Source organism: Lycorma delicatula, chromosome 5 (genome assembly GCF_047948215.1).
Source record: "Lycorma delicatula isolate Av1 chromosome 5, ASM4794821v1, whole genome shotgun sequence".
NCBI classification, from domain to species: domain Eukaryota; kingdom Metazoa; phylum Arthropoda; class Insecta; order Hemiptera; family Fulgoridae; genus Lycorma; species Lycorma delicatula.
The window spans coordinates 81210466-81224700 of NC_134459.1; the positions used below are offsets into that span (position 1 = coordinate 81210466).

At 29.1% G+C, this 14235-nt stretch overlaps 1 protein-coding gene across 2 annotated transcripts in view; it reads left to right on the forward strand.

Moving 5' to 3' along the window:
* kra (basic leucine zipper and W2 domain-containing protein kra) overlaps positions 1–14235 on the forward strand; it is a 35374-nt gene that overhangs the window by 907 nt on the left and 20232 nt on the right. For both annotated transcript variants that reach the window (XM_075366479.1, XM_075366480.1), the window contains exons 2-4: positions 10948–11019; positions 11594–11770; positions 13287–13390. In XM_075366479.1, coding sequence (XP_075222594.1) covers positions 10959–11019; positions 11594–11770; positions 13287–13390 — 342 coding nt within the window. In that variant the 5' untranslated portion in view covers positions 10948–10958. The remainder of the gene's footprint in view (positions 1–10947; positions 11020–11593; positions 11771–13286; positions 13391–14235) is intronic.

The window sequence follows — 14235 nt, forward strand, 5'->3', positions numbered from 1 at the left end:
AGGAAATATTTATAATTTATTGTTTGCACATAGAATAAACATGTTTGAAAGGGTATCTTATAATGATTTATTATTTACGTGTTAATTATTTTCTTACATGGTCGAGAGATTGTTTTTATATGAGTAATGGTAACTAAATATTTGAATTAAATATTTGGTAACTAAAAGAATTATTCCATGAATTGTTATTTGGTTGTCTCGGCTATTGTGCAGTGCAATTTGAATGGTTTACCAAATTTACCTCTCAGATGTTCTCTTTCTCTTTTCCTCCCTTTTGGTTTGTTAGTGCTTCTGTTAATGTGGGGAAGGCACTTTATTTTTGCCGTTCTCTGTTTGCAATATATATTGTTTACAAAATAAGTTGCTTGGTTTAGTGAAATCACTATTCCATGTAGTTAACTTTGTACAATATCAACATAACCTAACCCTTGCTAACCTCATCTAATTAACATTAAGTATACAACTTATTAACAAAAGTGATACTTAAAATATAGTAATTAACTTACAAAATACAAATAGAAAAAAGTGAAAATCAAGTGGCTCCTCCCCATTAACAAGTGCTGATATGTTTGTTTGTCATGTCAGTATTTTATTGAGATCATTCTATTTCTTAAAGTTTTGTTTGTTGGAGATGAGTGTTTTTATTAGTTCTATGATAAAAATTGCTTTATTAATTAATTTGACATTCATTGATTTGGTTTGATGCTATTTCATTCCTTTTTGTTCAGCACTAATCTTCTAACATCAATATGATTACAATGGCTTACATTCTCAGATAAATTTTATAAATTCCAGTTCGTTTCAAGCATTGTTTATTATTTCATGGTGTTTTGTATTTTTTTATAAATATTTTTTTTTTTTTTTTTTAGTTAGGTTTAAAGTTATAAATATCTTAAGATGAAAATACATAAGTAACAATAGACCAGCTAAACTAACTTATAATTGAGTTTCTGAGCTATAGGTAGTTTTGATTTCTGTGCTATGCGGAGAAAATTATTTTTATAGTGGTATCATACTTGTTAATGTTGACTTATTGGCTACTCTTTAGCTGCATGTAGTGTAAGAATGACTTCCTCAAAATGTATATCTTAAATTTCTATTGTTAGAATCAATATATTTTGTTGCTTTCATCATTAAAATCACACTTCTTTTTAAATTGCATTTTATTAGTGATGAAATACTCTTGATTGATAGGTCAAGTTAGGGTGCGGTTTTATTATGGCACTTCTAAATGTTTTGTCCTTGAAATACAAGTTAGATAACCAGGTGGCTTATTTTGGATATGTATATTAAGTTTCTTCCTAATATGTGTTGTTTTTACATAGGATATAATCAGTGCTTATTATGATTTTTATTAATTTATTGTGTTTCTTTAGAAATAATGTTAGCGAAGATCATTTTTCGTCCTATATTTATTTATTATTTTTTCAAGATATCTGTTATTTATTTCAGAGATTTATAGAAATTTGTTGTAGTCTTTTTTGTATAAAATTAAATATTCTTAACACAGTTTTTAATAGATCTTCTCTAGTATTAATTTGTTAAATTTGGTATAGTAAAATAAAACACTTTTTGGTACTTACGTATTAACGCCACCACAGCTACAGCTTTATTTAAAAACAAAGTAGTCAATTGATTTCGGTGGAAAATGGGCCGATATAGAGTTTAACATAATTCAAAACAGTCTCTTTATTAATTTTAATAAATGGTTATTTATATTTATTTATTTTATAAATATAATTTAACCAAACTTAACCTACGCTCGCTTTGCTCACTAACCTTGACTAATTAACAGGAGTGTTTTGATTATTTAAATAATAAATAATTGCATTAATTACTGGATTTATTAAATAAATACTCAAAAAATTACGGTGTTGATTAGTCAAGTCAAGGTTAGCGAGCATAGGTTAAGTTTGGTTAAATTATATTTATAAAATAAATAAATATAAATAACCATTTATTAAAATTAATAAAGAGACTGTTTTGAATTATGTTAAACTCTATATCGGCCCATTTTCCACCGAAATCAATTGACTACTTTGTTTTTAAATAAAGCTGTAGCTGTGGTGGCGTTAATACGTAAGTACCCACTTTTTGTTAGTAGTAGTTGAATGGGATTTTTTTTCTTTATAATTTATCTACAGTAAAAACGTTTTTGTAAGGGTTGTAGCTCAACCTTTTTTTTCAGCTTAAGTTTTTATTTTGTGTAGGTTGCAGATCTGTTTAGACTTGCTAAGGCATGCAAAGCTAATTATTTAATTAATATCTCATATGTTTGCCAACTCTATAGTTGCCATCAGTTCTGTATGGGTTATTCTAAAACCAATGTACACAACAATTTTGAATCTGTACTAGGGAGAAATTCAATACTCTATTTGCTGAAACAAATGGTGACCTAACAAAAATTGAGATCTATGCAGAACAACTTAAGAATATATGTTTATGGAGATTCAATAGTAGAACGAAAATTGCATTAGTTCTTCATTCAACAAATTAAAAAATGCATGAATGTATGTGTGGTGTTGATAGAAGGCAGATCCACCAAAAATAATGATAAATATTAGGTTGAAATTTTTCACTGTTTGGCTAGTAAATGGTATAAAATGTAACTCATAAAATCTTGTACCAAATATTTAATCAGAGAATTGGACATACAACAAAACGTACAGTAGTAAAGAATGGATGGTAGCACCCTTGTGGCTTTGCAGAAATGCCATGCAGAATGAAGTTAACAGCTAATTTGTTAAGAAAAGAAGTAAGATATCTGTTTGATATTAAATTGTTCTCAGCCTATTCAAATATTGTTTCGTATTTCACAAAAGATTTTATAGTGTATTGGAAAAGTCAATTTTCAAATAATGTATCATTTGAAGATGTTATTAATTAATATCCTGTTTTATGCTTTAATGCTGTTCTGATATGAATCATTTAAGATGAATAATTTTTAATTATTTAATTACAAAAAAAAGTGTTGATTTTCATAATTTTAATCATTATGCATTGTATATTGTGAACCCACTGTTAATGAAGAACTATATAACTCCTTGTGGTATGAGGAAATCCATTGGAATCTTAAGTTTGAGAAACTTCAAACAACATATGCAGTATTTTATAATCAGTAATATGGAACAAAGTATGATTGTTGCATATTACTCAATACAAATTTGATTTTTTTTAAATTAGATTATAAGCATTAAAATTTGATTTAGTTATTATCAAATACTATTGCATAAAATTTCATTGTACATATGTGGGTTGTCTGAAAAGTTTTGGGCCTCAACATGAATATGGCAGCATTCGTCAACAAAAGTTAGGGAAAGTATTTACGCATGTGTTAAAAGGCACTGGTTAAATGTTCAGCCACTTTGGATGCTCAGCAGTTGTTTAATAATTGTTTGAGTAAGTCATTGTGAGTGTTTTTGTGAAAATGGAAAAAAATTGAATATTGTTCTGTGATTAAATCCTTGAATTTGAAAGGCAGTACACCTATGAAAATTAAGACAGTTTGACGCTGTTTATGGGGACTCTGTCCTATCATTTGCACCCGTGAAAAGATGGGCAGCTAAATTTAAACATAGTCAATACCAGCTTGGTTGATGATGAGCATTTGGGATGGCTAAAAACTGCAAACACCACAATATCATCAAAAAAGTTCACGAAATGGTACTGGATGACTAACAAATTAAGGTTAGAGAAATCGAAGAACGTATTTGTCATATATTAACTAAAGAATTGGATATGCGTAAGCTATCTGCATGTTGGTTGTCGTGTTTGCTCACTTTTTGGACCAAAAATGCATTCGAATGAATAGTTTAAGCAAAACAAGTCAGATTTTTGTGTTGATTCATAACTATATGAAATGTGGATCCACCACTACACACTTAAGACGAAACAACAGTCAAAACAGCGGACTGCAAAAATGAACCTGCTCTGAAAAAGGCGAAGGTGGGTTCATTTGCCAGGAAGGTGAGGAATTTTTTTTGGTATAGTAATGGAATTTTGCTTATAGATTATCTTCAAAAAGGTAAAACAACAACAGGACAGTATTATACATCATTATTTGACAAGCTGAATACAGAAATTGAAAATTTGAAAAAGAAGAAAGTGCTTTTCCATCAGGACAATGCGCCTGTTCACACTTCGACGGTCACTATGGCCAAAATTCACAAATTGCACATTCAATTGGTTGACCACTCACCACATTCACCAGGTCTAGTCACAAACAACCTTTTCATGTTTCCTAACCTTATAGTTTCACTTGGAAGAAAGAGATTTTCATTGGATGAGGAGGTTATCGTATACGTAAACGACTATTTTACGGAAAAAGATGCCAAATACTGTTTGGAAGGGTTAAAGAGGTTATGAGCATCACTGGAAAATGTGTATAGACTTGTAAGGAGATTGTTGAAAAATAAAAGTATGACAGAAAAAAATATGTCTTTCTATGTTACACTTAAAACTTTTCAGACAACCCTTATTTGTGTATGTATATATATATATATATATATAATTTTTATTTATCACATTTCTGTAATATGGTTGTATATTACTTCTAATATTAAAGGAGATATTAAAATTTTGTTAGGGGCTTAGAATGGCTGCAGTTTCAAACATCATAGAACCCACTTCCTTCATTCACATTGATTATTTATTATCTTATCAATTGTCATTTAATTCAGTTCTGTTATCTACTTATCATTCAGGCTGTTTTCAGGATCAAGAAAATCGTTAAACATAATTGTTTAAATTAATTGTTTTTATAAAGTTCGGGTACTTGTCAGCATCTTGCCATTTACATATGGGCATTGATTAAAAAAATAAATAAAAATCTAAAAAGTTTCAAAGCTTATGAGGAATAATAAGCTAGTACCATATCAAGTACCATATATAATTTTATATTTAATATTAATTAAATATACCTAACAATCCTATGTACTGAACTTCATATAATATCCAAACATAACCTAATTCTCGCTTTACTTTATAAACATGTTTATTATTAACATAAATTTTTAAAATTGAGGGTTTTTAAGGTAATATATAAGTTTAAAAGGCAGTTTTTTTTTCACAAAAAAAGGTGAAAAAGTGAAAAATAGGTGTTATCCATAAAACTGACAAAATAAATTTGATGGGATGCTTATGCACAACTACCAGAGTTTGTTAGTATCATTATTTGGTCTTATTGCTTAATTAACTGAAATATTTTTGGTCTAGTGCTAATCTTTTTGTCTTGATAAAATATTACATGTGACCTCGGAAACCTGTTTTTATAAATTTATCCTATTTATTTTTATCCTTTCCAAATTTTATCAAATTATTGAAAACTGTTATATTACTCACCAACTTAGTTCTTCTTCACGAGACACTCCTACTGAGTTTTCTCCTAATAGTCTTTTGCATTTAACCAACCCTACCTTACTCCCACTCATATCACAGATACCCCATTCTTGTACATTAATGGGTAAAGGAAATAGGAAAAGTTCACAAAAATTACCAAATTAAAATGTACAAAAAGAAATTTTACATAAACTAACATTTTACTATCAGATCCCATGTTGAATGACTTCATTCTGTTAAAGCTCCTTCTTTCTTTCATTAGTCTGAAAGTCACAATGGCCTTGCATGTACTTAGGTTTTTCTGAAACTGAACTGGTCTTCAGCTGCCATTGCTCATTGTATTCACCCTAAATTAACTTGACTATAACTATTTTTTTTTTTATTACGCATGAGCAATTGATTACTGCAATAGTTTTGATATTTTTCTCAGCTCCTACTTTGACTTCCTTGTATGAATTAAAGGAAGTATTGTCATTGCAAAAAATTTTAGTTTACAGATTTCAACGAAAATATCAATATTGACTAGTTTCAGTGTGACGTCTGTACGTATGTATGTATCTCGCATATCTCAAAAACAATTAGGATGTTGAAATTTTGGATTAGGACTGTTGTAACATCTAGTTCACTTGATTGCAATCGACTGAACCAAAAGTGTCCAAAAAAGCCCAAAATCCAAAAGAATTTGGATTTTGGACTTTTTTTAACTGCAGCAATAAGCCCTCATCGAGAGCTTTTTAACGATATATATCATAAGTGGTACTTATTTTCATTGGTTCCAGAGTTATAGTCAAATAAAATTTTAATTAATGAAATATTTGGATCTTACAAGGTGAAGTCATGTCAGTTCAAATCAGACTTCATATCCATTTTGTTAAATTTTTTTTTTAATTTAAATATATTGATTTATTAATAATTACTAACCTCTGATTGAAAAAAGGTTTTTTACGATAAATAGTAATACAATAAGAATAAAAAAAATATCAGAAGTTATTAATTAATGAAAGATATTTATTGTGGTGGTTTTATAACCCATGAAACCCAAATGAAATTCTATGTACTTTTCATTTTAACAAAATGTGTATATGTATGTAATTAATTTAGTAGGCGTACAAGGAAGTCATGTGATGTCCACATCAGATTTTTTTTGTATCGTAACAGTTACATTTCTTTTTATATTTGTGTTGCTTCACAAATGTTTAACTTGAACAATCTTATTATTTTATAGTTTCTTTTTTTCAAATGATACATTTCAGATAAACAGTGTACAGAGGAACCAATCTCTGCAATATATTAATATAAAGTGAATTGAAGAGTTTAATTAAAATTAATTTTTAAAATGTAATTATTTGTGTAATGAGGTGACAGTTTTACTAGAAATTAGAATAATATTTGTAGAAAACATTTTACTTCCGACTGCATTCTGGACAGCTTTAACCCACTCTTCTAAGGTTCAAATCCTCATACATACAGTTGCATTTATATGGATTTGGGTACTAAATCATGTGTTCTGGTGTTCTTTAGTGATTAGGTTTCAATTAACCACATGTCTCAGGAATGATTGGCCTAAGTGTTCCAAGACTACTACTACATATTTACTGATAGTTACACAGATCTTGAGTTGCTAATGACTGTAATGTTTATGTGATTATATTTAAAAATAATAAAACCCACTTTTGTTAGTATTTAAGAAGTTTTTCTGCAATTCTGTATATTTCAGCAAAATATGTCGGGTTTCATGATTATGATATTTTTATTTAACTAGATTAAATAGTAACACTATTAGTTTTGTTTCTTAAATTTTGTAATTTTAAGTTGGCCCTGAATTAAGGGTTTATAATCATTTGTTTTTAATTTGGTCCTGTCATGAAAGGTGACATTAAAGAACATTAATCATAATTAATGTTCTTTGTATAATAGTAATATTTGTTCTTTGTATAATTTTGTTTATTGTTAAAGAGTGTGGTGTTGTGTAATCGTATTACACTTCTATAATTGTAGTATACAAATTTTTTTTTGCTATATCTATCTGCTGGTGCGTTTAAGTTCTTGATACTTAATGTTATAAATTTGTTTTCTTGTTTTTTATAAATAGATTCTGATTATAAATTAAGGATTAATTTATGAAATGCAAATTGTTAAAAATATTAATATAATATGCACCCCTTACATATTTTGCACATTATATATCTGAATTATTGTACTCATTTCCAACTATGTGTGTACTATTACATCTCAAAATGGATTATAAAAAATTAAACATATTCAGAAATATCTTTCTGTTTATAACATAAGTTAGATGACTTCATAAGTTAGATGTTAATATTAAGTGTCATTTAATGTTAATTTACTTGATTTTAAGTGTGTTTGTAGATGTTAAATAGCCAGTACGGGTATACATAGCCCAACTTTCTTATAGTTTCTTGATCAAAATTAATGAAATTGTAGAAATAATTCCATAGAATCAAAGTTATAGTGTACTTACTTTTAGTTAAAATTTGTTAAAACTACTACTGGATTTACTTAAATAAGCGGTTATCTTTCCTGTACATATATATGTACTAATACTTCATCAGTTGGAAGCACCTAGACTCTTAAGGATTGTAGAGACCTTGTGTATTAACTGTCACAATTATTTTTACATCTACAGCTATTATATACCATACAAAGCTACTATTCTATTTATGTATATATATATATATATATATTTATTTATTGTTACCACATATATGCCTAATTTAATATCGGTGGACAAGCAGTAGCTACTCAGATGTGAGCTGGTGCACAGTATACGTATACGCTGGAACAAGCATCACTCCTGCCATGCAGTTCTCCCATCATAGCAGCCCCACCACCCTCAGGCTCCAATAAAAGAGCATGCACAAGACAGAAGTCTAACTCAAGGTTTTGAGTTAAGGCTAACTCAAAAAACGGCCTTTTACAGGGCTACCATAAGGTTATTAAGTGCCACATATCGTCAAAGCCATTTGGCGGCATGTATATATATATATATATATATATATATATATATATATCCAAAGAAATGTCAAGAAAGTAACTTTTGCAATATATATCAAACTTGCATATGGGTTTCTTGTACTAAGGGATTCATAGTTGTAAATATAGTCACTAGTTGTGGACTAGGAAGTTTTCAGTTTTGGATAAATAAAAATTTATTTTTTCAAAAAACTTACTCATCTTTCCTTGCGTTGTACAATTTATAATTATCATTTGTGAGGTTATGTTTATTTTTGCAGGGCAAAGTGGTAATGTAATTATTTTTCTTTGATTACATGTAGTAATGCTCAACTTAAAAAGTAAATTAAATCTTGTAGTCTTACCGGGTTTACTCTGTTTGAACACAAACTGAGGTTCTGACAATAGTTACCTTTCAGAATTAAAACAGAATTTTTAAACTTAGAATAGAGTTTAAACAGAATTTTTAAACAAAAACATTGTTTTTGTTAGTTTTTTTAATTATAAAATGTAGTTACTAATAAATGAATATATATAAATACTAAAATAAATTAGTTATAATTATATTGAAAGTTTTTTTACAATTAGTTTTATAAGATTAAGGAAAAGTTAATTTTCATTTTTGTTGATGTATTTTTACAAATGATAGTGGCTGCTAACTTGAATTTCTATTGCAGTGTTCAACTGGGAAGGTGATCAGTTTCTGCCTGACTATGTTACTGGATTAATTTTCACATTATATTTAATTTAATTTGTAGTCTGGATTTTGTTTCACGTTTCTTATTAATTCTTTTATTGTAACAGAATAATTATAATTTTAATAAACTGAGAAGTCTTAGAATTAGAAGTAAAAGCATGCTGCTGTAATATTTGCTGGCATTTTTAGGCAAAGTAGATTTGAAATTTTAGTAATATATAACTGTATGACTAGATATATCAGAAACATGGATTACTTTGATCTACATTATAATTAGAAGCATAATTAGTAAAACAGTTTTAAAACCAAAGTGTCATCAGTGTTGCTAGACAAATCTATTTATTTTAATTAAAAAAATTAATTTTTTTGAGAAAATTTGTACAAATTGTAATTTGTAAAAATATTTTTTTGCCGTTTATGCTGTACACCAGCAGATGTAAATAAGTATGAATTACAAAATTTCTTTCATTAAAAAACATTTTTTTATTGTGTTTAGAATATGGTGGTTTTAGATTACTTTCTTCTTTTTTTAAATGTATGTATTCTTTCAGTAATAGTTTTCCTAGGCAACAGAAATTAAATTATCAAGTGCACACACATTTTTTCATGAAATATTTTTTTTTTAATAAATTAATATTTTTTTTTCAAATCTATTCATTTACAAATTAATCTTTTAGGTTGTTTTAGGTAAATTTTTGTATTTTTCTGGCTTATTATTTTTTTTTTAAGATTATACTACATCATTATTTCAGTATTTTATGTTAGTGCATGTTATATATTCAGGTTAATTAGTGATAGAATGCACACCATTGCTTAGTGTTAAAATAGAGTAATAGATTTTGCATAACCTTAATTTTCCCATTTAGAAAATAGTATTTGTATTGGTTTTTGAATGATCTTCTAGTGGTAATTATTTTTTTTTTTTCTTAATATACCAAATTATGTTAAGTTTTAATTATATTAAAATCTTAACTAGAGTTTTAGTTAACAGTAGAGAAAAGCAACAATTCTTTGAAATATAGTATGTGCCAAATTATACAGTACTGGAGCTGTTAGTCTGTATTATTTTTATTGTCCAACTTGAATTCAGGTCGGAAATCCACCTACGTCTTTAAATAATCGCCGAAGCAACATATTACTGATTTCAAGGAAATTCGTCGAAGACTTCATTTAGGTGGCTCCAAAACCTGATCGAGGACACATCCATAATTCTCATTTGTGGACACAGTTACCAGACCTTCCCTTCCATTGACACAATGCACTTACTAGTACGATGAAATTTCATAATAATAGATAACATAATTGTTTTACTCAGTGCCATCTTGCAAAATTGTTTGAGGTATTGTTTTGCCACTAACTTCAAACTTGGCCTGCCTTGATTGCCATTTCCGTATGAGTGAAAGTAATGCTCCTCAGTAAAAACTTTTCCTTTGTTGTGATACCAATTTTCAACTCCAACTCTACAGTACAATGTTTTGCACCACTAATAACACACAATGCTGATGCAACAATACGCCAATGAACGGACACATGCCTGAGAACTGCGTGAAATCAAGTACTCTATTTTTTGGCGCATTCTGTACTTATGTTGTTGCTTTTCGGCTCCTCCTGGCAATACAAATCCTCCCACCAATTTCTAATCTTTATATCTTCAGACATTTGCTCTACATTCTGCATTCATGTTATTCTTTCTCAGTCTTTACCTCTTCTTCTCATGTTCAGTCTTCATGAGAACTGTATTGTTTCCTCTGACATCTAGTTACTACATGGTCCAGCCAAGCATTTCATTATAATTTCATGAACCACACAACATCCTTGTTATCTAGAAATTGTGTTGCCATCATACCCCCTAATTCTTTGCCAATTAGATAATACTAATTTTAATGTAAAAATAACTGGTTGCAATTTTAATTTAATTTGTATTATTTTTGTTGTTACAGCCAGTTATTGTATGAGTCAGAAAACAGAAAAGCCAGTACTATCAGGTCAACGCATCAAGACCAGAAAAAGAGGTAAGTTCAATAAAATTATAAAAAAAATTAAGTGTATAATGTATTAATTATTCAGGATTATATATCAAGTTTAAATTGTTTACTTTGTTTTTGTGGGAGGAGTATTGGGATAACATGGACTTATTATGTATTATATTAATGCCGAGTTGCTCAGTTCAGTACTCAATTGTTTTACTTCAGCTAATACCTGTAATTTTTATTAGTTTAGTTCTAGCTTTTTTTTAAAAAAAAGGTGTAAGTGAACATAATCTTTCATTTATTATCAGAAATTGGCTTTTAGTAATATTTATTTTTAGTACTAAAATAAATAATTCGAAGTTGTTTCATATTTTCTCCTTATCTAATATTTCACTAGATTCTGTAGTGTAGCATTAATATCCTGGAAAATGTTCTCCTTTTTGTCTTAATTTTGTGAGTAGTTTGTGATTACAAATAAAAAATTTTGTATCTTCGTTTTAAGGATTTTGTTTCCTATTGTATTCAGAATATTATTTTATTTTTTAAAAACAATGAATAATCTTAATTGAAAATAATGTTGATTTCATTAGTTTTATTTGGTTGGTTATTTTTTCAGATGAAAAAGAAAAATATGATCCAGCTGGTTTTCGGGACTCCATTTTGCAGGGGTTGGACAAGGCTGGAGCTGACTTAGAGGCAGTTTTTAAATTTCTGGACACTGCGGGTTCAAAACATGATTATAGACGTTACGGAGAAGCCCTCTTTGATATCCTAATCGCCGGTGGACTACTCGGTAATTTCTACGTACATTATGATTTTCGGTCTAGTTAAAAGTTTTTAATTATATTAAAAGAGAGAAATTTTAAGTCAACAGAAATCTTTTGATAGTGCTATTGGATAGAGTAGCATTAATGGCAGTGCTACTGTTTCTATATTTAATACTACATGGTGAGCAACATAAAACCAAAGACATAATGAAATTGCTACCCAACACACTTTATGACAGACTTTCACATATCTAGCACGACTAGTGGATGTATATGTTACTATTGATTGTTGCTGCTGTTTGTCAGGTGGTTACATATCAGTGCAGTGCAGTTGTGTTTATGTAAATGCCTTATTCAATCCAGGAGAGGGTAGCTACAGTTGAGGCCTATATTCGTTCCTGGGTTGTTTGAAAATCATGTTGAGTATTTGTAGAAAAAATCTACAAATGCCTGTGCCCTAGCGAAGAGAGTAGTACAGACAATTTAGTTGAAAAATGGCGTACAACAGGTTCGGTTTCAAATGCAAAATGAAATAGGCATCCTTTTGTTAGAACTCCACAGGCCATTGCCAATACTGAAAAGCGAATTACTGCCAGTCAAAAAAAATCACTCACAAGTTATCCCAACAATCTGGTGTTAAATACAAATTTTGTCATAAAATTCTTCATGAATTAAAATTGAAACCATTTACCATGTTACAATTGTGCCACAACTGAAGGAGACAAACCTAAGCGATTTGATAATTGAAACTGGCTTCTTGAAAAAATTGTTGGTGGACAGATAGTTGTCTACTTGCAATTTTTTCCTTTGAGGCTGCTTAAAAGAGAGAGTATATGCATCTAATCCCACAATATTGATGGACTGAAGATAAACATTTAACGATAAATCAACACAATTGATAACATTTTGCACTAGACGACTCTCAATATGATCAGTCAAGCACAAAAGTGCATCGATGCCCAGGGTGATCATTTTGAACATCTTTTATAACAATAAGGTGGTAAATAAATGCAACATTTAAATTATGTTTTATGTTTTTCTTATTTAATTTATCCATATCATTCATAAAATTTCATTCCAACATTACTAACCAATTCTGCAGCGGTTATGTTAAGAGGTTCAGTTTTATGTTGCTCATCCTGTATTTCTCTAGCAATAGAAGAAATCGCTCAACACTTAATAGGGTGAAATACCCTTGATTACATTTTTGTAATCATGAAAATTAAAATACAGTAAATCCAAGAATTTCATTGAATTAAGCCATTCATTATTTAAGACATTTCTTTTATTATTTTTGTTTCAAATGTATATCTTGGAATTAGCTTTAGCTGCATAAAGTAATAATAATTTTAATTTAAAAAATGTATATCTGTAGTTGCCTGTTTATTTTTATAAATAATATGTAGGATGAAGGCAGCTGAAGTTTACAGTTTTTTAATATAAGGTTAATTTGAAATAAGTCTCATATCAGAGTTGATAAATTAGCAATTCTAGGGATAAAATGACAAAATAATTTTAATTTTCTAATAATTTTTTTTATAGTACCTGGCGGATCTATTGCTCAAGATGGAGACAAAGTATGCAGGACTAACGCCTGTGTATTTGGAGCTTCAGCAGAAATGTCATCAATGCGCACCCATGAACAGGTATTGTGTAGAATTTTATTTTGTTTGTTATTTATTAATATATTATAAACTTTTTTTTGTTTCTATGCAGATGTCTATGATTGCAGCCTAGGGAAGAACTTTGTATCATCAGTTTTTTCATTTTTTAAAGTCATTATAACAAGCTTTTTATTTAATGATTTTACTATAATCTCATATTCAACTTATATATTGTTTAATTAACTTTCTTTTAAAGATTTTCAGTGTAATGTATATAAATAAATATACATATGAGTAGAATTTAATTTAATATATGCATATATATAGTGGGGCGTAAAGATCTCCCACATTTTGAAGAGGTGTTAAAAATGAAAAAAATATATCTAGAAAAAACTGAATATATTTCTGAAAAGCACATAAAAACAGTTTAATGGGTTTAAAAATTATATCATACAGATGATGGCAGTCACCACATTGCTGAAGATGTTTTCAGAAGTTCTTCATCACTCTTCGGGTTAGTTCAGGTGGAATGGTGTTTATTTCCTGTCAGATCCGTTCCTTCAAGTCCTCAAGAGATTGAACCTTTTCCTTTAGGTATTCCCAAAGGAAAAAGTCACATGGGCTTAAATTTAGTGATCATGCTTGCCATCCCATGTCGCCCAGGGAACATTTCTCTCAACACTCCGAGAAACATGTGGGAGAAACAGGGCTGTGGCCCTGTCCTGTTAAAACCACATATGTTCTGTATCCATGTCGTCCAGGTTGGGGTGCAGAAAGGTCTCCAACATTTCAATTCATTTTAATTCTTGAGCCTACATAATCTTGGAAGGATGCAGATTTAAGTCAGCATGCAGAATCCTCAAACTCCAACTTGATATCTCCAGTGC